Raw genomic sequence first — 24148 nt, forward strand, 5'->3', positions numbered from 1 at the left:
GACTCAGTCCAGCGGTCTCGCTGTGCTCTTCAATTATGTGGTGTTCCAGCCATCATTTTATTTTATTTTTAAATTTATTTATTTATATTTTGGCTGCATTGGGTCTTTGTTTCTATGCGCGGGCTTTCTCTAGTTGCAGCGAGCGGGGGCTACTCTTCGTTGCGGTGCACGGGCTCTAGGCACGCGGGCTCGGTAGTTGTGGCTTGCGGGCTCTAGAGTACAGGCTCAGTAATTGTGGCACACGAGCTTAGTTGCTCCACAGCATGTGGGATCTTTCTGGACCAGGGATTGAACCCGTGTCCCCTGCGTTGGCAGGCAGATTCTTAACTACTGCGCCACCAGGGAAGCCCTCATGTGATGTTTAAGCACAGACCAAAGTGCCTCCATGTGAACAGGGCACTGGGAGTGGGAATGGAATGATTCTCCTCGCCCCTGTCCTAACCATGTCCCCCAAGTCTTCTCTGAGGCTTTGCAACAAGGTGGAAAGAGCAGTAGGCTGCGGGCGTGTTCTAACACGTGCTTCCTTGTGAAGACACTCAGCCAGCGAACCAGCTCCAGCCTGCTGGTGTGTGTGCCGAGTTTGTAGAGAACAGTTATAAACATCCTCAAAGGAACATTGGGCCTTCTCCTCAAAGAAGCCTTTAACCATTGCCAGTGCAGGAGGGTGTGTTTATCCACGTCAGAAGGCCACAACTTGGAACTCTAGTATCTGAGCTAGATTTTTATCACCTAAGAGGCACTTTCCTCCTCTAAAAGTACTGCTTTCTTTAATGGAAAGAACCCAAACACAGACAGAAATAGCAGAAGAGATCAGCTGAATTCAGTTAAGCTGTGCGTTCTTTCTCTGTTAACGTCCAGTTTTGAATTTTGGGTAAAATGAAACGAGCAAGATTCCTAAGAAGTAATCAAAGTCCATGCAGTTTCTAGTTTGTCAAAGACAATTAAAAAACAGTTAGTGGCCACTTCAGCTTTTCAAAACATGACTTTTTTTTTTTAAAAATAGATCCTTAATGTTTTGTTCCTCTACATTTTTTTTTTAGTATTTATTTATGTGGCATGCAGGATCTTTCGTTGCAGCGCGCAGGCTTCTCTCTAGTTGTGGCATGCGGGCCCTAGAGTGCACAGGCTCAGTAGTTGCAGCTCGCGGGCTTAGTTGCCCCACGGCATGTGGGATCTTAGTTCCCCAACCAGGGATCGAACCTGCGTCCCCTGCATTGGAAGGCGATTCTTAACCACTGGACCACCAGGGAATTCCCAAAACATGACTTATAAAATACACTTCTGATGTCTGCGTGTGATTTGTTTTCTCTCACGAGAGATAAACTTTCAGATCTGGTAAACTAAGAATTATTCGTGCATTCTAGTTTTAAAAGGTTAATTTGTGAGAAATTAATTTCCATATATGTTGTCATTTCAAATGACTCCGAGATCCATACACTTGGCCTCCCCCTTAACTCCCAGCTCCAGTTTCAGATCTCCACCTGCTCACTAGACAGTTCTATCTGGAGAGCTGGTCATCACCGCAAACTCAACTTTTCCGAAATTCAACTTGCTTCTCTTCAAGCTGGGCTCCGTTTGTTTACAGTGACTCATTTCTATCAGCAGAACTGTTCTTCTTCCCCAGTTCTAGAACCTAGACAACATCTTTGATCATTCTGCTCTCTAATCACCAAAGCCCATAAAGGATTTTTGTAACATCTCTTGGATAGATTGATCCCTTTCTTTGCATTTTCGTGTTTGCCACCTTAGTCTCAGAAGTGACAGCACCTCACTTCTACCTTGTCCCAGCCCAGCCCGCCTTCCTGATGGGATTTATCATCCTCAAGGACAGCTTTGCTATCTCAGTGCCTCCGAAACCTTTATGTGCTCCCATCTGCCCACCTCTCATTAACCAGGCACACAAGACCCTGTATCAGACCTGTATCTCCAGGTATATCACTCACTGCTCCCCAGGAAACACCAAGAACAGCACCCAATTCAAGCCCATCTCTTCTAACCCCTGTTAGAAGAGAGGCCGCCGCCGGGCCCCCCACCCCGCCCTCCAGAGCCGCGCCCCGCGCTCTGGCGGCAGGGGCACCCGTGCCCAGGAAGGCCACCATCACACACCCGGGGAAGGCGATCCTGGCAGGCGACATCGAAATCTGCATCACCTTCCCCACCGAGTACGTGAAGACGCAGGTGCAGCTGGACGAGCGCTTGCACCCGCCACGCTACCAGGGCATCGGGGACTGCGTGCAGCGGACGGTCCACAACCATGGCGTCCCGGGCCTGTACCGCGGCCTCATCTCCCTGCTTTACGGCTCCATCCCGAAGGCGGCCGTCCGGCTCGGGATGTTCGAGTTTCTCAGCAACCACATGCGGGACGCCCAGGGACGGCTAGACAGCACGCGCGGGCTGCAGTGCGGCCTGGGTGCCGGTGTGGCAGATGCCGTGGTGGTCGTGTGCCCCATGGAGACCATCAAGGTAAAGTTCATCCATGACCAGACCTCCCCCAGCCCCAAATACAGAGGATTCTTCCACGGGGTCAGGGAGATCGTTTGGGAACGAGGGCTGAAGGGGACGTACCAGGGCCTCGTGGCCACCGTGCTGAAGCAGGGATCCAACCAGGCCATTCTCTTCTTCGTCGTGACCTCCTTGTGCAACTGGTACCAAGGGGACAACCCCAACAAGCCCATGAACCCTTCTGATCACTGGTGTGTTTGGAGCCATCACAGGCACAGCCAGTGTCCGTGGGAACACTCCTCTGGACATGATCAAGAACTGGATGCAGGGCCTGGAGGCTCACAAGTACCGCAAAACGTGGGACCGCGGCCTGCAGATCCTGAGGAACGAGGGGCCCAAGGCGTTCTACAAGGGCACCGTCCCCCGCCTGCGCCGGGTGTGCCTGGACGTGGCCATCGTGTTCGTCATCTACGACGAGGTGGTGAAGCTGCTCAACAAAGTGTGGAAGACGGACTGAGCCCCGGGGTCTGCACATGGGCTGCCCCCAGCGCCCCCTTCTCGCGATTCCAGTGCAGTCGTGCCAAAAGGCCCCCTTCCCCTGTCCCTCGCAGTCCATGGCCCAGGGCTGTCCCCTGTGGCCGTCGAGTCCATGTGTCCCCTGTGGTCTGTATGACACCACCATGGTGTCCATGTGTCCAGCTGAGACCGGGTGTTCCTCTGGCCTGTGAACCTGTGTGCACTTGTCCACGTGCTTACTCGTGTGCCTGTGTTTCATGTTTCGTGTCCTGTGACCCTGTGCCCCACTTCCCGGGGTGCCCGTGTGGCCTGGGTCATGGCCCCGTAGCCATGGCCTGGCCCCAGCCCGGTGCCTTCCACCCCGGGCAGCAGGGGCATCGCCCCGGCCTACCACAGCTGCCTCCGGGCCTCAGCCTGGCCTCACTGCATTCCAGGGGCTGCCTATCCCCCCGCGTCTCCCGCCACTGGCCTTAACCAGCCCTTGGGCCCTCCCTCCGCCCCGGACAGGGTGGCACCTGGCACTCTCAGGACCACCCTTGCGAGGCAGAATAAACCGGGTCCTGCTGCAGCCTCCTGTCCCTGCGTCAGCCCGTCTGCGGCTGGGCAGTGGGGGCCACGCCTCTCTCACCCAAGGACACTGTCGGGGCCAGGCAGGCTGGTGGGCAAGCGAGCTGTGGCCATAGTGTCAGCCCTCTGGGAGGCCTGGCACCAGGCCAAGGAACATCCGGCCTCCATCCAGGCCTTGCCTGTGGCCTGGGGGCAGGATCCTGCAGGGTCAGCTGGAGGGTATGTCCTTGGGGGTCACTTGGTAGGCAACATCGAGGGGGCAGAGGAGAACTGCCCCACACTGGTGGATGGGCCTGGAGACAGTGCTCTCGGCCTCTTGTCTGCCCTGCAGCCTGTGGCCCAGCCTAGCTTACTCCCTCATGGTTTCCCTGTGAAATGGTCTGCTTGAGGAGCACTGCTTTGGGGTGACCAATTTCTGGTCCCCTGAGACTCTGAGCAGGAGGCCCTTTCTTAAAAAAAAAAAAAAAAAAAAATCCTTCTTCCAACACTGAATCAAGATGTGCTCATAAACGTACTTAAAGTGCCCGCCGGTGCCCAGCTCCCCAGAGATGGTCAATAGCTAGCAATGGTCCAATTATTATTTTCTGGGATAATACTGTCCACATGGTAGTTGTTTAATCCATAGTAGCCAAATAAAGGAACTACTTTATCAAAATGATGATTCCTTTTTCTAAAAACCTGTACATATGAGATCTCCTACTTCCTTAGTAATTTGAAGAGGTTGCCCAAAGGAAAGCAGTTAGAAAATGTTTAAATGTTCCTAAACATACAAATAATGGGCAAATATGATTGCTTTTTATAATTTTCTCTATATTTTTGCAGTTATCGTAACATCATTTTCATTAACAACAGCTTGGTGAATACAGAAAACCCAAACCAACAAAATCACGATCCTCCCCCACCCAACCAACTACTAATACTTCATTATATTTTCTTCTAGTCTTTGTTTATAGATTTGCTTGTTTAAAATATAGTGTTATCATGCTCTATATAAAATTTGTGCCCTGTAAAAGTGATAAAATTCCCTGAAAATCAGGGAAATTGCTACCATTTATGGTCTACTTACCGTATGCCAGGCACTTTACTTGCATTCTCTTACTTAACTCTCAAAACCTCCCAATGGGGTAAATACTATTACCATCCCTATTTATATATGAGCAACCTGAGACTCAAAGAAATCCAGAGCGCAAAGCTAGTAAATGGCAGAGCTGGGGTAAGAATGCAGGCAGCCCAGCCCTGGGACCTGTGTTCTTAACCACTGCCTGCAAAGAGCCCTTCTCTGCGTGACCAGTGTGGGTGATTGAGAGCAATTTACCTTCTTTCCTGTAACAACAGTGAGATTGAGAAACTCTTCCCCACCAGTGCCTACGTCATGCTAATTCCAGTAACAATCTGAATATCATTTCTTTAGCCCCTGTTTATACCATCCACCACCCTAGTTCACTATCTCTAACCCTCACAAGAAGCTTTGAAGGTTTGTGTACTCTAAGCACCATTCCACAGCTGAGGAAACAAGGCTCAGAGAGCCCAGGTAACTTAGGCACCGTCCGGGAGATGGAGAGTTGAGCTTCTAACTCCATGGCACCATCATACTGCTTTTCAATAAAAAACTCCCTTAAGACCCAGATAAGGATGAGAAGAGAATGGTCCTTAGCCATTTGCATATTAGTGACATTAGTGTGTTTCTGTGGCACCAAACTGGTGGGATCCAGAAGGCAGGATGTGCACGTTTGGGTTGGTTTGGGGGTGGGGGGGGTGGATATTAAGCCCCAGGCAAGTGGACCTGACGCAGGGCACCTCAGAGAACCAGGCCTCACTGTCTTCCAGGTACTGTTCCTGTGGAAGCCTCTGAAATCAGGTGTCAAAAGAAATACTTACCTAAGGGGAAGGCAGATTTGTTTGGATAAACTCTGTTATTTATATGAAGTACATCTCTTGTTGCCGACTCCAGACATTTTCATGGGCCAAGAAGCTGGCTTATTTAAAATTATGTACGTTGAAAGGACTTTAGAAATTTCATTGAGAAAACTGAGGCCAGAGAAATTACATGTTCAAAGGAAGTTAGCAGAATGGAAGGATCTAGAATTCTCCAGCCTCCCCCATCCAAGTCCATTGAACCTTCCACTACACTATTTTGCTTTACCTAATTTCTGAAAGTATGACAATAGGTCAGAAAATTTTAGTGATGTTTATGTGGTTTATGGAATGTAAATTTTTAGAAACCAAATTTGTCACATTTAAAAATCAGAGCTTTAATATCAATAGAATGGCTGTAATCTCAAACACCTACTATATTATTTTTCCTATTTCTGTTGTTGTCTCTTTTTTTCTAGATTTCGCGATGCTTTGCAGCAGTTTTCTGAGTCTGGAATTTTCTATGTCTGTGGATCCCAGAATTTGCTAAGAGATGGAAGAGTCTCCGCAGAATAATCTGAACACGACAAGCCTTGAGGAAGAGGACCCTCTGCAGAGCACCAGCCCTCGGATTTCTGTTAGGGAATTTTCCTGCCACTGCTGTTACGACATCCTGGTTAACCCAACCACCTTGAACTGTGGGCACAGCTTCTGCCGGCACTGCCTAGCTCTGTGGTGGGCCTCTTCGAAGAAAACAGAGTGTCCAGAATGCAGAGAAAAATGGGAAGGTTTCCCCAAAGTCAATATTCTCCTCAGGTAATGCTCAGCCCATGCGGGTAGCTCATTGGGCCTGTACAGTGTGGTTTCTCTTACTGGGAGCAGCCGCATCTGGAAAGGCCAGAGAGGTGGCCTCAGGGGTCATTCTGGATCTGCTGGCATGTGAGTCAGGGAGCTCAACGACCTGGAAGTCCCGACTCCCTTCCTCACAGGTGACCGTGATTTGTTTGTTTATTATAAATGAGGGAAAGAAAGAAACGCTGGTTATCAGACCATTGTCTGTAACTCTTTGTACATAATACTTCTTATTGATGTGTATTCACTGAGAACACCCTAGGTCTCATAGAGAAAATGGTCTAACTGTATGATTCTCGAAAACTGGTTTGATGCTGGTTTTCATAATCTTTGACTAGACTCTGTTGCATTTATCACATTAATAGAGTTTCTCATGCATGGCATCACACAACAGTTGATAAGACCTTCAGATAGCAGGTTTTTTTCTGCTTCCATTCATAATGTTCATCATGTACCTGTGAGGTCTTTGAGGCTAAAATCCTTTTCTCTTGCCTTCTTGTTATCAACAGAGTACCAGGAAGTTCCATGAAAATATTAACCCATCATTCTCTTTTTCACAGGAGATGTATTTACACACACTTTGCTCTGACCTTTCAGCCTTGGCTTACCTGCAGGTTAACCTTAAATTGAAGAAGGGTTCTCTGATTGTGTATAATCGAAAATGAAGAGCCTACAGTATGACCTGAGGGTTGGTCTCACTCTTCACTACTGAACTGCACCTTTTTTCTTTTTTATGAGTTAATTTTTTAATAACATAAGCAGTACATACATAGTCATTTACATTCTTTTAAAAAAATCAGAACATTGCTGATAAAGACCCCTTCAACCCCTCCTCCCCCATCTTACAATTCTTCCTTCCTTTTTCACAGAGTAATTTCAGTTCTGACTTAGTTGTCATCTTTCAGATTTTTAAAAATACTTTTATACATTTATGTGCCAATAGGAAATGCAAATATTTCCTCACATCAGTGGTGTACTGTCTGTGTTTCTGCAGTTTACTATTTCATTCAACAATGTGGATAAATTTATTCATCTTGATACACAGTGATATCCAGTAAATTCATTTTTAAAACTATGTATGTTTCCACTGTATGAATATGCTATGTTTTATTTAGCTGTTGCCCTAACAGTGGACATATAGGTGTTTCTGATTTGTTGCTGCTACCAACAGGGCCATAACCAATCTTCTTGTCCATTCTTCTAGAATCCTTGTATATTATTAAACGTTGATAGTAGTTTTATTTTGGCCTCTAAACATTATAAGTATATTTAATCAAACAACTGTCTTGTGATTTTTTTTCTGTTCTCCATAGGGATGCCATTGAAAAATTATTTCCTGATGCAATTAGAATGCGATCTGAAGACATTCTGCAGAATAATGACGTAGTCCAGAGTCTCGCAGCCTTTCAGAAGTATGGGAATGATAAGATACTTTCAGCTCCCAACACGGGCCGAGTGAATCAGCAGAGGGGAGGGGGATTCTTTTCCGGAGTGCTCACAGCTTTAACTGGTGTGGCAGTAAGTTTATGTCTCTCTGTCCCCCTCCCTCCCAGAGTTTCCTGTGAAGTCAGTTCTGTTGAAATACCCCTAAATGATTAATGATGTGACCGTATGTGGTAATTCACTATGTACATTGAAACCTGGGGATGTTGCCTATGCAAGTATATACAACATAATATTCAGAGCCCAGTAAATGTTCGTTTTGTCCCGTTTCATCCTCTTCACAACCTATGCAATAGGCACTGTTATTATTCCTGCTGTAGAGAGGAGCAAACCGGTGCAGAAAGGTGTTAAAGCTGGAACTCAAGGCCACGTCTTGAGCACAGCCCTTCACTAACTTCCAGTGTAGAGACTATTTTCTTTTTAAGATGTATCCATGCTTCAAAAATCTAACTATTACAAATTTTCCAATAGAAAAGGCACGCGAGTCAGTTACACTGGCCAAATTGATGGGGAAAAGGGTGCAGTACTCCCTGGTGCCCTGCAGTGAGTCCTGTTCCTGTCTCTGTTCCCTGACAACCCGAGACTCAGCAGAGATGAGCCCAGCAAGGGTCGCGCTCCCTAGATCTCGGTGGCAGTGGTGTTCCATATCTACGGACTTGGCATCCGTATCGGCTTCCGTATCTATGGACTTGGCATCATCCCCTTCCAGCTCAGCTTTTTCCTTCCTGGCCCCACGCTCACATATTTAGAAGCTGGCGTCTCTGATCCTGCTGTGGAATAAGGGCCATGTCACTTTTCCCCAGGTGGTCCTGCTGGTGTATCACTGGAGCAGCAGGGAATCTGAGCACGACCTCCTGGTGCACAAGGCTGTGGCCACATGGACAGCAGAAGAAGTTGTCCTCTGGCTGGAGCAGCTGGGCCCTTGGGCCTCTCTCTACAGAGACAGGTTTTTATCTGAAAGAGTAAACGGAAGGTGAGGAGCAAAATCTTCTGATACGTCACTGACATTTTTTAAACAGTTTTATTGAGACACCATCCACATAACCCCAAAATTCACCCATTTGAAGTGTATAATCAGTGGTTTTTAATATATTCACAGATATGTGCAGCCATCGCCACAGTCTGGTTTTAGAACATTTCCATCATCCCCAAAAAGAAAGCTCCTGCTAAAGGCAGTCAATCCTCATTTTCCCCTCCCGCAGCCCCCGGGAACCACCATTCTACTTTCTGTCTCCCGGATTTGCCTGTTCAGAGTATTTCCATTCTTCATTCATCCATTCTTCAGTTGATGGACATTTGGATTGATTCCATTTTGGGGCTGTTAGGAACAATGCTGCTGCGATCATTTGTATATAAAGGTTTTCGTGTGGACGTATATTTTCAATACTCAGTACTCTCTTGGAGTGGAAATGCTGGGTCATAAGGTAACTCTGTGTTTACCTTTTGGGGAACCATTGAACTGTTTTCTAAAGCAGCCGAACCATTTTATGTCATCGACTGACATTTTAATTGTTTGTTGCTTCCTGATTATAAAAGTAACATATATTTATTTATTTTAAAATAATAAAGTAGAATTGTAGGACATTAGAAATGAAATACCTTCATAATCTTGCTCTTCAGAGAAAACCACTATTATCATCTTGCTGGACACCTGTCCAGATTTTTTTCAATGTTTATACAGGCATACACATAGATGTGTTAAATAACGTGTTATTTATTTATTTAAACTGGAAATACGATTGTACTAAGCAGACCTGTGTTTATATGTATGTGTATATGCTAGAGTCTATTAATCGATCTCTACCAGCACACATACGTGGTGTTTCCCTTTTTTCTGCTCCAGACGGTACCAGACTACGTTGTGCAAATGCTCTGAGGAACCCATTAGTTTGAGGAGCTCACTCATCGCTGAGCTATGCGTCAGCCTGCTTCTGCCCATCAGCAAATCCCCCTGCCCCTTCCTGAGCCCTGTCCATCTTTACTGGGGTCCCTCCCTTCCTTGAAGGGGGACCACGTAGGGGTGTTACTTAGACCACCAGGCAGCCGCTCTCTAACCCGTTTGAGTCAGACGTGTAGTCCACTCACTGCTAGGCTGCCCCACCTCCCACCCTGCTCCATTTTTTCCCCCTGAACTGAGCTTTCAACACTTGACTCTCTATTGAGGAAGCAAAATGCTCCCACTTTGTCTGTTTTTTGTAAGAAGTTGCACTACCTCCCCACCCTCGCCCCCAATTGTGGTTAAAAAAACTTCTCTACCCACTTAATACAATGTGTCTCTGCGTAACTGTCTTCCTTCCAGAGGAGAGATTCCGAAACTGGAATGGCTGAGTGAAAGGGAATAAACCTTTACGGGGCACTTTTAACAAGGAATCACTGTAGAGGTGAATTCGTGTCTTCTGATGAAAGGGAGCAGATAAGGGATCTACAGTTATCTTTATTTAATCACTATCCCCAAACAACTACTCTTTTTTTTTTGGTTGCATTGGGTCTTCGTTGCTGCGCGCAGGCTTTCTCTAGTTGCGGCGATCGGGGGCTACTCTTCATTGTGGTGCGCGGGCTTCTCACTGCTGTAGTTTCTCTTGTTGCGGAGCATGGGCTCTATGTGCGTGAGCTTCAGTAGTTGTGGAGCACGGGCTTAATGGCTCTGCGGCATGTGGGATCTTCCCGGACCAGGGATCCCACCCGTGTCCCCTGCACTGGCAGGCAGATTCTTAACCACTGCACCACCAGGGAAGTCCCCAGACAACTACTCTTAATGTCATAATGTTTTATTGGATTTCTTCCCAGTTTTTTTTTTCTATACACACACACTTTAAAAAATAGAGAGACTGGGGACTTCCCTGGTGGCGCAGTGGTCAAGAATCCGCCTGCCAATGCGGGGGACACGGGTTCGAGCCCTGGTCAGGGAAGATCCCACGTACCGCGGAGCAACTAAGCCCGTGCGCCACAACTGCTGAACCTGTGCTCTGGAGCCTGCGAGCCACAACTGCTGAGCCCACGTGCCACAACTACTGAGCCCGCGCGCCTAGAGCCCGTGCTCCACAACAAGAGAGGCCACCGCAATGAGAAGCCCACGCACCACAACGAAGAGTGGCCTCTGCTCATCGCAACTAGAGAAAGCCCGCATGCAGCAACGAAGACCCAATGCAGCCAAAAATAGATAAGTTAATTAATTTAAAAAAAAAAAATAGAGGGACTGGCAAATAGTAAGCTTTCAGTTGTTTGCTGTTATTAATCTTATTTCATATGTTATGTGTCTTACCTCAAGCCTAAAGTGTTTATCTGTGTTGATAAGGTGGAACTCCGACTGTGGAAAGTTTGCTTCCAGGATGTAATCTCAAAAGACATCTCCTCCTATCTCCTCGCCCACACCCTAGGTTGCTTTTAACTTTGACAGAGGAAGAATTTTCCAGGGCACCATATACCATAGAAAACAGCAGCCACCGAAGAGCCATCCTCATGGAACTGGAGCGAGTCAAAGCACTGGGTGTGAAGCCCCCGCAAAACCTCTGGGAATACAAGGTGAACTCTATTTTTTCAATGGAAAATAAGTATTGAGCACCAGATATCAGTTATCTGCCTGCCCACTGCTCATGAATACATCAGACAAAACTGAAGCCCCCTGCGTCCCTGCTTTCCCTATGCCTGTGTATCCTTCCTGGGCCTGCTTGCCTACTTGTGTTCTGGGTATATATCCACAGCTCTAGGAACAATGTTCTAGGTTTTTAACCTTAACATAAAAGGCATGAACTGAGCTTATTATCCTTCTGCAAGTAGCTTTTGTCTCTGGCTCTGGCTCTTTTTCCCTTGTGCCATATTCCACTGCACAAGTACGTGACCATTTATACATTCTCCCATTGATGGCCACTGAGATTATTTCCATTTTTGCTATGAGAAACAGGGCTGCTGTGGACATTCTTGGAAAGTTCGTGTGCTCATGTGTAAGACTTTCTTTGTGCTATACACTGAGTAATAGGATTACTGGGTCACAAGTAATGCACATCTTCAGCTTTACCAGATGCTGATAAATTGTTCTTCAGTGTGACTGTACCTGGTTCTCCTTCACAGAGAGAATTTAGCGAATACTGTACTGTAAAATGAATACTCTATTTTTTATTAGTCATAGAATGTCTGGAGTACACAGACCTATACCCTAAAAAAGACATCATGGAGAAAAATAAATACAAATAACCAATAAGTTTATGGGGGAAAAATGCTCACTGATAATTATGGTACAAATGAGACAACCCGCTGGCGTCATTCTCACCTATGACATTGTCAAGGATAAGAACCTTTCATGACGTGAGGAAACAGGCACTCATGTTTGCGGATCCTAAATTGGCGCAGTCTCTTTGGAGAGCGGTTTGTCAATAACTGTTATAATTTAAACCGCCTGTACTCTTTGGTCTACAGTTTCACTCCTTTGCATTTAGAGCACAGGCAGCATAGCGCTGTGATCAAGAGAGGGCTCGGCAGCCTGACTCCCGGGCTCCTCCCGGGCTCCTCCAGGACACACTGACTGTGGGAACGCCAGCAAGTCCCTGGGCCTCCTGGTCCCGTTTCCTCCTCAGCCAGTGACCTCAGAGAGTCACAGTGAGAATTGAATGTTTGAGTCACAGAAATTATTAAACAAGATGTTGGCCACAGTGTCATTGGTAATAGCACGTGGGAAACAACCTCAGCACCCATTGTTAGGAACAGGTTCAATAAATACAGCTCACCCATACACGTAGCCATTACAAAGGAACGAGGTGACCCTGGGTGCGCTAACAAGAAATGATACCCAAGTTGTTAACTGAAAATAAAGAAAAACACGTTAGAAAACCTACACATTTGTATGTGTCATAGAAAATCTCTGGAAGGATACACAGACTGTTAACAATGTTTTCATCTAGGGATTGAGACTTGGATGGAAGGGTGAATTGCATTTGTCATTTAATACAATTCTGTGCCGTTTGAAGAAAATTGTGTTTATTTTGTGCATGTATTGCTTTAAAACTGAAAAAACACTAGTTTCAGAATTTTTGAAGAATGGGGATAGGGTCCTAAGATAGAAGATTTGTTGTTTTCTGTGTTGTTGTTGTTTGTCAGTTTAAAAAAAAAATCCCTACTTCTCTTTTATCATAAATTATTAGTTTTGTTAATGCAGTCAACCTCTGGACTTCTTGTAGCCAATATTAGTCCTATGGTGGGTTTTAATATCTGACAGAACCTTTCTGGGTCCTGTATCCAGCAATGACCCTCTATTTAGAATCTGTCAAAGTAAACTTAATATTAACCAGAGTGAATGGGGATGGTGTTCTGGTCCAACTGTAAAAAGCAAGCAGAACCTTATCATCAGTCTGCTCCTTCACATCTGTGCTTCAGCCCCTCCCCAGGGGTGGTCACTTGATGCTTAGCCTGCAGGCTGCGTGCTAAGGCTCCTGAGCGCCGCTGTTCTCGTCAGACTTGGGAGGGACAGCTCCCCACGGCAGCGCCGTCATCGCGACCACCTCGCTGGGAGGTTGCTTTATCCTCCTTCTCTGATGGAAGGTAGCCCCAGAGTTGGGATGTTTTGGTCCAGCTGATCCCAGACCTACAAACATGTAACCCGGTCATCTCCCTTTCTCTCGTACTGACCGAGACGTGGCTGGGTGCCTTCGGGCTCTATTTCTGGGACCTGTGTTCCCTTAGAGCCTGCACACCCAGTAGGAGCAGCAGCGCCCCCAAGGCCATTGGTTCTTGAGGGGTGAAAAGTGTTAAGTATCGCAGTGACTTGTGGCCCTCCGAAGACCACAGTACGTAAACAGATACACGGTATATCTGTGGTATTAACGTTTCATGGGGCAGGGGCGGGCTTATGAAAAAAATGTCTGTAAAAGGCTCCTTAAGGGGTAATAATGAAAAAAAGGTTGGGAAACACTGCTTTAAAATGAAGAACTACTTCCATATTTCTATGTCTCACCTAAGTTACAATATAGAGATAATTTTTAGAAGTTAGATTTTTCAAAAAACTTTTACTATGGAAAATTTCAAATATACCCAAAAGCAGGATAATAGTACAAAACTTCCATCAACCCATACGACAGCAACTCATGGCTATGTTTATTTCAGTAATACCTACTCCTGCTACCCGTGATTATTTTGAATCTGAGATAGCATATATTTCATAAGTAAATATTTTATTGAATCTCTAAAAAGTAAAGACTTTTTTTTTTTAATGTATGCGGCTGCGTCAGGTCTTAGTTGCGGCATGCGGGATCTTCGTTGTAGCACTCAGGCTTCTCTCTAGTTGCAGCGCACGGGCTCCACAGGGTGCAGGCTCAGTAGTGGCGGCGCGCAGGCTTAGTTGCCCTGCAGCATGTGGGATCTTAGTTCCCCAACCAGGGATCGAACCCGCGTCCCCTGCATTGGAAGGCGGATTCTTAACCACTGGACCACCAGGGAAGTCCCTAAAAAGTAAAGACCTCTTGAAAAACAAAACTAAAATACCATAATATACCCCCCCCAGAATGAATAATTCTCTGATATTATCAAATAATTTGTCATTATTCAAATACCCTACTTTTTTTTTTTTTTCAGTTGATTTGTTCCACGCAGGGTCCCAACAAGGTCCACATTTGGTTGTCATGTCTTTTTTTTTTTTTTTTTAATTGAGGTAAAGTTGGTTTTCAATATTATATTAGTTTCAGGTGTATAACATAATGATTCAATATTTTTATAGATCATACCCCACTTAAAGTTATTATAAAAATATTTGCTATATTCCCTGTGCTAAACAGTATATACTTATAGCTTACTTATTTTATATATAGTAGTTTGTACCTCTTAATCCCCTACCCCTGTCTTGCCCCTCCCACCTTCCCTCTCCCCACTGGTAACCGCTAGTTGGTTCTCTATATCTGTGAGTTGGTTTCTGTTTTGTTACAGGCGTTTGTTTGTTTTATTTTTTAGATTCCACATATAAGTCAAAATATACCTACTTATTTTTCTATGTCTGACTTATTTCACTAAGCATAATACCCCCAGGTCCATCCATGTTGTTGCAAAATGGCAAAGTTTAGTTCTTTTTATGGAAGGGTAGTATTCCATTGTGTGTGTGTGTGTGTGTGTGTGTGTGTGTGTGTGTCTGTATTTATATGCCACATCATCTTTACCCATTCATCTGTTGATGGATACTTAGGTTGCTTCCATATCTTGGCAATTGCAAATAATGCTCTTATGAACATTGGGGTGCCTGCATCTTTTCAAATTAGTGTTTTTGTTTTCTTTGGATATATTCCAAGGAGTGGGATTGATGAATCATATGGTAGTTCTATTTTTAGTTTTTTGAGGACCATCCATACTGATTTCCACAGTGGCTGCAGCAATTTACATTCCCACCAGTGGTGTACAGGGGTTCCCGTTTCTCCACACCCTCTCCAGCATTTGTTATCTGTGGTGCTTTTGGTGATGGCTTTTCTGACAGGTGTGAGGTTTTGATTTGCATTTCTCTGATAATTAGTGATGCTGAGCATCTTTTCTTGGGCCTATTGGCCATCTCACTGTCTTCTTTGGAAAAATGTCTGTGCAGGTCTTCTGAATTTTTTAAATTGGGTTGTTTGTTGGTTGTCATGTCTCTTAAGTCTCTTTCAGTCTATAGATTCTCCCTTCCTCTTGTCATTACCCTGCATTTATTTGTTGAAGAAACCAGATAATTTTCTCCTGTAGTTTTCTGATGTTTTGTACTTTGCCAGTTGTCTCTCTGTGGTGTCACCTAACAGGTCCCTTCTTCCCCTGCATATCCTATAATCCAGGAGTTGGGACTAGAGGCTTACTTTGGTTTAGGTTTGGTGTTTTGGCAAGGCTGCTTTATAGGTGTGGTATTTTCTTCCATCAAGAGGCTCATAATGTCCCATGATCATTGATTGTTTAGATCCATTAGTTCATTAAGTGTTGCCAAATGGTGATACTGTAACTCTCTCATTTCTTTTTCACCTTGTTCACTGAAATACATCTTTAATGAAAAGGAAATCTTCTGTCAACAGCCATTTTGATTATCCTAAGTACAGTTTATACCAGAAGGGCAGGTTAAATGCTTGATCTTCTCTGTTTACTTACCAGTTTCAGAATTTGCTTCCCTGTTGTCCTCCAAACATGACCAATTTCTTTCTTTAGGATTATTAATAACTGAGGATTTTGACATTCTTGATGTATTTGAATACGTTTCAGTAGTTATTCTAATTGATGCTCCAACTGTCCCATCTTTTTGAGTAGGAGTCTCCTCAAATTATTCTCTGAGTCCATTTTTTAAATTTAACTTTTGAATTGAGGTACAGCGTACTTGCTAATGAGTCCTTTTAACATGATTTATTAGTCTTTGATAGTTTCCGTTCTCACACGGCAAGATGTTCAAGTTACTCTTGCACCTTTCCTGCCCCAGACCTGGAATCAGCCATTTCACAAGTTGGACCTCTTAAAAATTTTTTTAAATATAGAAAATGTTAGGTACATACAAAAATAGAGGGAAGAGAGTACTCATACCCAGCTTCAACGAGCATTGACTCGTGGTCACCCCTAATGCATCTGTACCCCTCCACCCTCTCCCCACACCCCCAGTCCTGGAATTATATTAAAGCATATCCACACATCATATTATTTCACCCCTAAATACTTTAGTGTGAAGCTCTAAAGAGAAGGACTTTCTTCTTAAATGTAACCGTTATCACACTTTAAAATTTTTATTGGTAAGCCACTGATAGCATCAAATAAGTTGAATATGTTTTAACAGTTTTATTGAGCTATAATTGACATACACATATTTAAAGTGTACAATTTGCTAAGTTCTGACATATGTACACACCTGTGAAACCGTCACCACAATCAAGAGAGTGAACGTATACATCACTCCCAAAAGCTTCTTCCCGCCCCTTTGTAAGCCCTCCTTCCCAACCCTCCCCTTTTCAATGAGTGTACAGTGGTATCTCACTGGCTTAATTTGCATTTCTCTAAGGATTAGTAATAATGAGCATCTTTTCATGTGCTTATTTGCCATCCTTCTACCTTCTTTGGTGAAGTGTCCATTCACATCTTTTGCCCATTTTACTTGATGCTTAGTAGCATCAAGTAAGTTGAATCATTTTTAAGTTTCTTTTATAATCAGGAAAAATATAAATGTACATTCATTATAGCAAAATTTACGGAAGTGAAGAAAATGAAAATAAATTGACCCTAATCCCACCTGAGATTCAGACATGGGTAACATTGCGTTTTGCTCTGTTTTCTTCTAGACAATTTTCTGAGTGTACTTAAAGCAGCTGTTTTATTTTTGTATTCATTCCGCAAACATGTACTGACATCTCTTGGGAGCCAGGTGGTCCTTTAGGAAAGGGATCTCAGTCCTGAATCAGGCAGGCCCTGCTTTCACGGCACTGACACTGTAGAGGTGGATGGCTACACATCTTAGATCTTTTCTTCACCTAACGCTGTAACATGAGCATTATCCAACACTCCTCCTATACATTCCTCCATGGCTGTATGAATTCTGGGCTAAATATCTACTGTAACTTCAGGACTGAGGTCACAGATTTCACTTTTTCTCTATTATGCACAATGCAAACACTAAGTATTTTGTGCATGAGGCCTTCTGATTTTTTTTTATTAAGTGGTGCCCACTGATTACTTTCCCGAAAGGTTGTGTTCTTCTAAATGTGCCTAGGAGCTTGCTTCTCATCCCCCTATCCCTCCCCACCCATGGAGAGAGACTGGATCTTTCTATAATATAGCCTAACAGATGGATTATTTGGCCTCTTCTTCCATTCATTCATTCATTCATTACCAGTGCAAACCACGTGGAGGAGGGCGTGAGACTGCGGAAGGAGCATGGGTGGGGAGCGGGCAGCTATGGTTGTAATGAGTCCCTGCACCCGCCTCATCCTCTGCAGGCCGTGAACCCAGGCAGGTCCCTGTTCCTGCTGTACGCCCTCAAGAGCTCCCCGAGACTCTGTCTGCTGTACCTCTACCTGTTTGACTACACAGACACCTTCCTGCCCTTCATCCATACCATCTGCCCTCTGCAAGAAGACAGCTCCAGGGAGGACATCATCACCAAGCTTCTGGTGGGTCTGGAGAGGGCCTTGAGTGGCTTCATGCCACCATTCCTCAGTGTGGGATGGAATTGGAGACATGGCTGGCGCCTGTCAGGGAAGAGGAAACAACATGAGCCTTCATTTGAATTTTGCAAGGAGAGCCCCTACGAAAGAAAATACAGCAGGAGCTTCCCCACTCCCAGAAGCCTGTTTTGTTTCCTGCATTGCATAGCAAGAGGGGTTACCCTCTGGACTTGAAATATTTAGGGGAAAAAAACCCAGCTTTGCTTCTGTTATAAAAGAAGATAGCATAGGTCCAGATTGCCCAAGGGTTAGATCTGTGGGCCTTCCAGCCTGGTAATCTGTCTCTTAACAGGATCCCCAAAGGATGATTATTTGTCCTACCGCAAGGCAGGGTTAGTATCCGTCCTGTTGGCCTCAGAATAGTAAGCCGTCATCCAGCTCACTGATGGGAGTCATCACGTCAGCTGGCCACAGGGCCTTTGGCAGGGATAGTTACCCACCACAGCTCTGATGGATTCCTTCAGAATTGTCAGTGGATCCCATTGACTCAGGGTGATTGGGTCTAATTGGTCATCGGAGGGTGATGTCCTTTACATTGGTACTTTTGGGGCAGTCCCTCTGATCCATTTATATCGAAAGTCACATGGATATAGGAATCGTCGCATATGATGTTGAAACAGAATTCCTAAATCTCCAAAGACCCTTTTCGAAACACTTGAATCAAGTGCCTACCTAACTGACCTCAGCCTTGGGTGTAGTTTTAAGCCTGCAGGTTAGCCCCTTTGCGCAGTGTTTCTCTAATTACCCAGTTTTCAGCTGTTCCCTGCCCTTGCTGGACTGGGAGCACAGAGACCCCCTGACCTTTCTGTTTTAAAAAGCCCCAGCAGCCCCTGCCATCAGGCTGACTTTCTTCTTGGGATGCTCAGTGTCTGCTCCATTGTACACAGTCTCGCTTGGCTTTCATTAGCCTCTGGATGCCTATGAGTTGTTTAAATACTCTTGTTACAGATTGCCTGCTAATTCTGTAATGAAAGTTTTTCATTTTCCCAAAATTACTTTTTAAAAGTATATGTTTAATTTTTCCACGACCTGTTACATTCTCCCACAGAGGAGCTGTTGACTTGGCATTGTCTGAGCCGTTCTTGCAGTGGTGAGGAAATCGGAAAGCTGGTTAATTTTATTCATTTCAGCCTCATTATGAATAATGCTTAGATTACTCATGCTTAGATTTTTTACTTCTGAGCTTCCACAATTATATAACAAGCATCTCAGTTCAGCCTCTTTGGTAACATTTATCCAGTGTAAGATTAATTATTACAAGGTGAGTTTATGGATGGAAATCTCATTTTAGATTGTTGCATATGTGTGTATGTGTATGTATGTTTTAATAAATGTAAAATTCACTGGGATAACCACAGTATTTTGTGTAAAAGTCAATCCTTATGATTTTTTGTGTCCATTTTTATGTAGTTTTATTTACTTGCGTGTTATTTTTAAAGGATCTTAGAGAGCCCACATGGAAGCAGTGGAGAGAATTCCTTGTCAAGTACTCCTTCCTTCCATACCAGCTGATTGCTGAATTTGCTTGGGACTGGCTGGAGGTCCATTACTGGACGTCACGGTTTCTCATCGTCAATGCCATGTTACTCTCAGTTCTGGAATTATTCTCCTTTTGGAGGATCTGGTCAAGAAGTGAACTGAAGTAAGTGTGTTTTTATGTAGGAGATGGTTGGAGCAACAGAGACTGGGAAAGAAATACCAAGTGGAGGAGAAGTCCTCTGTGGAGTGTTGTTCAGACTCGAGAAGACGCCCCGGGCTCTGGTTTAGAAATACTGCTTAAGCAGCAAACAGGAAAATGCCTTTGTGTTGGGGGTGGGGTGGCTCTCGTGGCGCTCACTGTTAAAGTGCGTCCCATGTGCCTTCTCCCCATGTGATACACCAGGTAATTCCTGGGGGCGGGGGGTGCGTGAAGGGGTTTAATAATTGAGGAATAAACAAGTGAGAAGAAGAGGGTGCTGTACGGAAAGCAGCAGTGTGGCAGAGCATAAAGAGATCTGATGAGGAATTCTGTAGGCGTGAGTTCTAATCCTGCACTGCCACCAGCTGGGACAGTGATCATTTCTCTGGATTAATGCATAAAATGAGAGAGTTGGACTAGACAGTCACTGAGTCAAGTGACTCTTGGTTGTAAGTGAGAGAAACCAACCTAAATTGGCTTTCCTACCAAGGGAGATGCCCAGTGAAGTCTTCCTGCATGGCTGGACCCAGAGACCCGAATGCTGTCATCAGGGCCACCCTCTCCCTCTCCCTCTCCCTCTCTCTCTCTCTCTCTCTCTCTCCCTCTCTCTCTCTCTCTCTCTCCCTCTCTCTCCCTCTCCCTCTCTCCCTCTCCCTCCCCCTCCCCCTCTCCTCCCCCTCCCCCCTCTCTCTCTCTTACAGCTCTGCTCTGTTCAGCCTCAACAGCACCTTTGTTTGGGGGCCCTTGACCACTCTGGGTGTCGATCTGAGCAGCTTAGCAGCCCTGGAGGAAAGAGAGCACTTCTGAGGCTTGTGAAAGCCTGAGGCTCACATGCCTTTGCTCTGATTGGCCCAGCCTGGGTCACAGCCTCCCCCTGCCACCCCGAACCCATCACAAGTGCAGGGGTTTGTGGGCTCCCCATGTCCAGATGCAGGTGTGCACTCACAGCCGACGCCCCAACCAGACCACATGGAAGAGAATAGGGGAGGGAGACACCCTAAAGGGAAACTCAAAAGGTGCTTCCAGAAGACAGGGTATGGCTGCTGGGCAGGCAGAAGTAACGCATCAGCACACCAGCATCCTTTCGGCCTGAAACAGCCCATGACGTGAAGGGGTCTTGGCCTCATCCATCAGGAGCAGCCTTATAAATAGTTCTGAGAACCTGACAAGAATCTCCCTCATTTATTTCAATTCAGTGAACTCACTTATTCAGGCACAGTTGATTGAGCCCCTACTCTGCCCCTGGTTCTCTGCTGGACACCACAGATCTTTTGGTAAAGAGGACAGTTTATACTCTGAAAGCCTGCAGCCTAGCAGAGAAAATATTTTGTTAAATATGTACAAGAGCGACCCAGCGAAGAAGCGGGTGGAGTTGGGACTGTGCTGGGAGGCCTCGCCTGTGGGACCAGGTGTGGGGACTGGGCGACGGTGCCCTGCGGAGGCACCCTCTAGGCTGCGTCCTGGGAGTTGAAGGTGGAGTGGTCAGGGAAGGTATGTCTGGGGCACTGGGGACAGGAAACAAGGTCTCTGCAGCACTGGCAGCCAGGCCGCGTCAGGGAAAGGCCCAGGGTCTGAGCGCCCCGGCTCTGTCGTTAGAAACGCCATCACTATTCTGCCTCTCAAACGCTTCTCTTCCTTTTTCAGGACTGTGCCTCAGAGGATGTGGAGCCACTTTTGGAAAGTATCAACACAGGGGCTTTTTGTGGCCATGTTCTGGCCTCTCATCCCTCAATTTGTTTGCAACTGTCTGTTTTACTGGGCCCTGTACTTTAACCCAATTATTAACATTGATCTCGTGGTTAAGGAGGTCCGACGGCTGGAAACCCAGGTGTTGTGACTGACGCTGCCCAGGCTCTGAGGGACTCTTCCAGCCTCCCTGCCAGCCAAGCTCTGATGCTTAAGTGCGGCGAGGGGGACGGGGAGCGGACATCCTATTCTCTGCCCCTAGTGAACAAGGTGCTGCTTTGTCTGTCAAAGGCTACAGCCAGGTCTTCTCCCCCTGCCTGTGGCAGCAGGGACTGGCGCCCCAGCGCTTGGCCGACAAAGCCGCCGCGCCTCCCACCCAGCCACCTTCTTCGTGGGGTCTTGGGAGGCCCAGTCCACGACACCTGGCAGGGACCCAGGGTTCTCAGAGGACATGGAGTGGGTCTCAGTCCCACTTGCGCTAATAATCTCAGTGACTGACACAAGGCTCCCAGGGCAAGTTGGAGCCCTGAGACTGAGCCCAGGGCCAGGCCTGTCCTCTAAGTTAAGTTTAGGAGAACAGGAAAAGATTTTGTCATAGGTATGGCAGTTGCACATAAAAAACACAGGAAAAACCAAACTCCGGTTGACGATTCTGTCTTATTTAAGAGTTGCTAGAAGGTTTCAGAGTTAAACCTCTGAAAGGATTCAGTTCAAGATCAGAATGATGGTGGTTAGACTTGCCATCACTGTTTTCTACTTGTAATCATTGAAAGTTTGGATCTCTTTTTCTGGGGCAATTGAGTGGGATGTCAGGCAGTTAATGGAGAGTAATTCACATCAGGCCGAGCTGCTTCAGTGCTACTTAAAATTGTTGTTTTGGGGTTTACTTTGTTTTGTTTTTAAGAATTTAATTTGTAAAATCCAGGCTAGTCCGTTTTTTTAAGGAAACATTTTGTACATTGACCTCCCACTGTACACTCTGTTCTGATGTATAGAACAAGTATAATTACACCAAGTGCTGTAATTGTAAATATGAAATGAACTGTGCCCTTTGATTCCCTTCCAGTGTGACAGTAGCAGGTGTGAAAGGCAGTCAACCTGAAGACTGGCCCTGCAGAGATAAGCTTGCATCCAAAATGTTTTTTTGTGACTCCATGAACCATTCATTAACCCTTTGTATCTTTGAAGATTTCACTCAAACTTTGCTTCTGAAAGTTTGAAGAAGTTACTTGAAATAAAAATAAAGATTCTTTTATACAGGTAAAACTTCTATGTAGAGAAAAATAAACTGTTTAGGAAGCATGAAGAAAATCTGCATTGCTCAGTACGACCTACTGGTCACACTGAAGTCCCCCAGCCTGACGTGGACATGGAGCCGAGGAGCCACGGAAGGTTTCTTAAGTGAAAGGAGGGAGAATGTTTTCTCTCCCCCTGTGTCTGCTCATCAGGCCCTGAGGCTGCCTGACTTTACCTGCTTAACCCTCGTGACCTGCCAGAGACACTGATAGCCCAGCCGATCTGCAGTACCTGCATGTCCCTGGCCTCATGCCTCACAGGGTTGGTTACTCTTCTCCTTTTCAGATGAAGTGATGGAGGCTGGGTGGCACTGGTGGAGCTGGGCCCAGGCCAGACTCCCAGTCCAGCACTCCCCACCCGCCCCCCTTGGCCTCCCCCCCACACCGCAAATCATGCTTCAAAGATGAGTAATACCCACACGTGCTCTGGGGAGGATCGCAAAGCAGTCTTGGCAGAGAGCAAACAGGCTGGGCTGGGCTCTCCCTCCTTATCGCCTGCAGGAGGGACAGGCATATCAGAGCCAGGGCCACCAGCTGCCTCTCTGCCCTCAGACCCTCTTGGCTTGGTGTGTCAAAATGGGGAGTCTACTTAAAATATTCAGACCCTTTAATGCAAGAATTCCATTTCTGCAAATCTCAGTTAAGGAATAATAAAAAGGGAGGGGGGGGCTTCCCTGGTGGCGCAGTGGTTGAGAATCTGCCTGCCAATGCAGGGGACACGGGTTCGAGCCCTGGTCTGGGAGGATCCCACATGCCGCGGAGCAACTGGGCCCGTGAGCCACAACTGCTGAGCCTGAGCGTCTGGAGCCTCTGCTCCGCAACAAGAGAGGCCGCGGTGGTGACAGGCCCGCGCACCGCGATGAAGAGTGGCCCCCACTCGCCGCAACTGGAGAAAGCCCTCGCACAGAAACGAAGACCCAACACAGCCAAAAATAAACATAATAAATAAATAATAAATAAAAAAATTTAAAAAAAAAAAAAGGGAGGGGGGCAAAGATTTATTCACAAGCATCCTCATCACATCAGTAATTGACAAAAATAGGAAATATCACCAATGTCCAAAAGGTAGCAGTCTGTAAAATAGTATCTAATACAGCTGGAAATGTATCTAATACATTTGGAAATGAAGTTTCCAAAGATTTTTTTTTAAAGACATGGAGAAATGGAAAAAAGCTTATGAAAATCATACAGTATAGAGTCTCGATTACATTTTTAACACATTATAGACAAGACCGATGGGCAGCACACTAAGATACTAAAAGTGGTTACTGTGGACTGTGAGGATTGGAGTGGGGTGTTTTCTCCTTTATATATTTCTCAATTTTCCTTTTTTTTTTTCTTTTTTTTAGCAATCAATGCATAGGTACTACTTTTGTAATCAGGAAATAAATTTTAACTGTTAAAGATGGAGTGGGATAGGGCAGAAGACTCAAGCTAACAACTACTAGACTTGAACTTCACAAGGTTGGGCATCATGTGGCCATTTTGTTTATTGCTTCAGCCCAGAATCGAAAGCAAGGCCAAGCTCATGGTAGGTGTTTGCTCACTTTTGACTGCCTGCCATCGGGAGCAGGTTAAAAGATAAGGCTCAGCTCTTTTCATAAAGGTTGAACCTCAAATGGTACCAAACCCAATACAGTCATAAATACAGTTGTGGTTTTATGAAATAGGCATGGGACTTTTGA

The 24148-nt window shown here is 45.6% G+C and overlaps 1 protein-coding gene and 1 pseudogene across 5 annotated transcripts in view; both read left to right on the forward strand.

The window, feature by feature from the left end:
• BFAR (bifunctional apoptosis regulator) overlaps nt 1-24148 on the forward strand; it is a 41205-nt gene that overhangs the window by 9049 nt on the left and 8008 nt on the right. For 2 of the 4 annotated variants that reach the window (XR_014235426.1, XM_082359285.1), the window contains exons 2-7: nt 5859-6195; nt 7545-7749; nt 8478-8647; nt 11052-11196; nt 17577-17750; nt 19244-19446. Coding sequence is in view for 3 of the 4 variants with exons in the window: in XM_082359285.1 (XP_082215411.1) it covers nt 5933-6195; nt 7545-7749; nt 8478-8647; nt 11052-11196; nt 17577-17750; nt 19244-19446 (1160 nt within the window). In the remaining variant the exon portion in view is untranslated. Of the gene's footprint in view, nt 1-5858; nt 6196-7544; nt 7750-8477; nt 8648-11051; nt 11197-17576; nt 17751-19243; nt 19447-21126; nt 22424-24148 lie in introns of those variants that run through there. The other 2 variants (XM_082359284.1, XM_082359286.1) reach the window with 2 other exon arrangements.
• LOC309612938 (tricarboxylate transport protein, mitochondrial pseudogene) lies at nt 2205-5845 on the forward strand (annotated as a pseudogene). The gene has a single exon. The product of its transcript is annotated as a tricarboxylate transport protein, mitochondrial pseudogene (transcript).

Source organism: Balaenoptera borealis (genome assembly GCF_965194805.1).
Source record: "Balaenoptera borealis genome assembly, chromosome: 16".
In the NCBI taxonomy this organism is placed as follows: domain Eukaryota; kingdom Metazoa; phylum Chordata; class Mammalia; order Artiodactyla; family Balaenopteridae; genus Balaenoptera; species Balaenoptera borealis.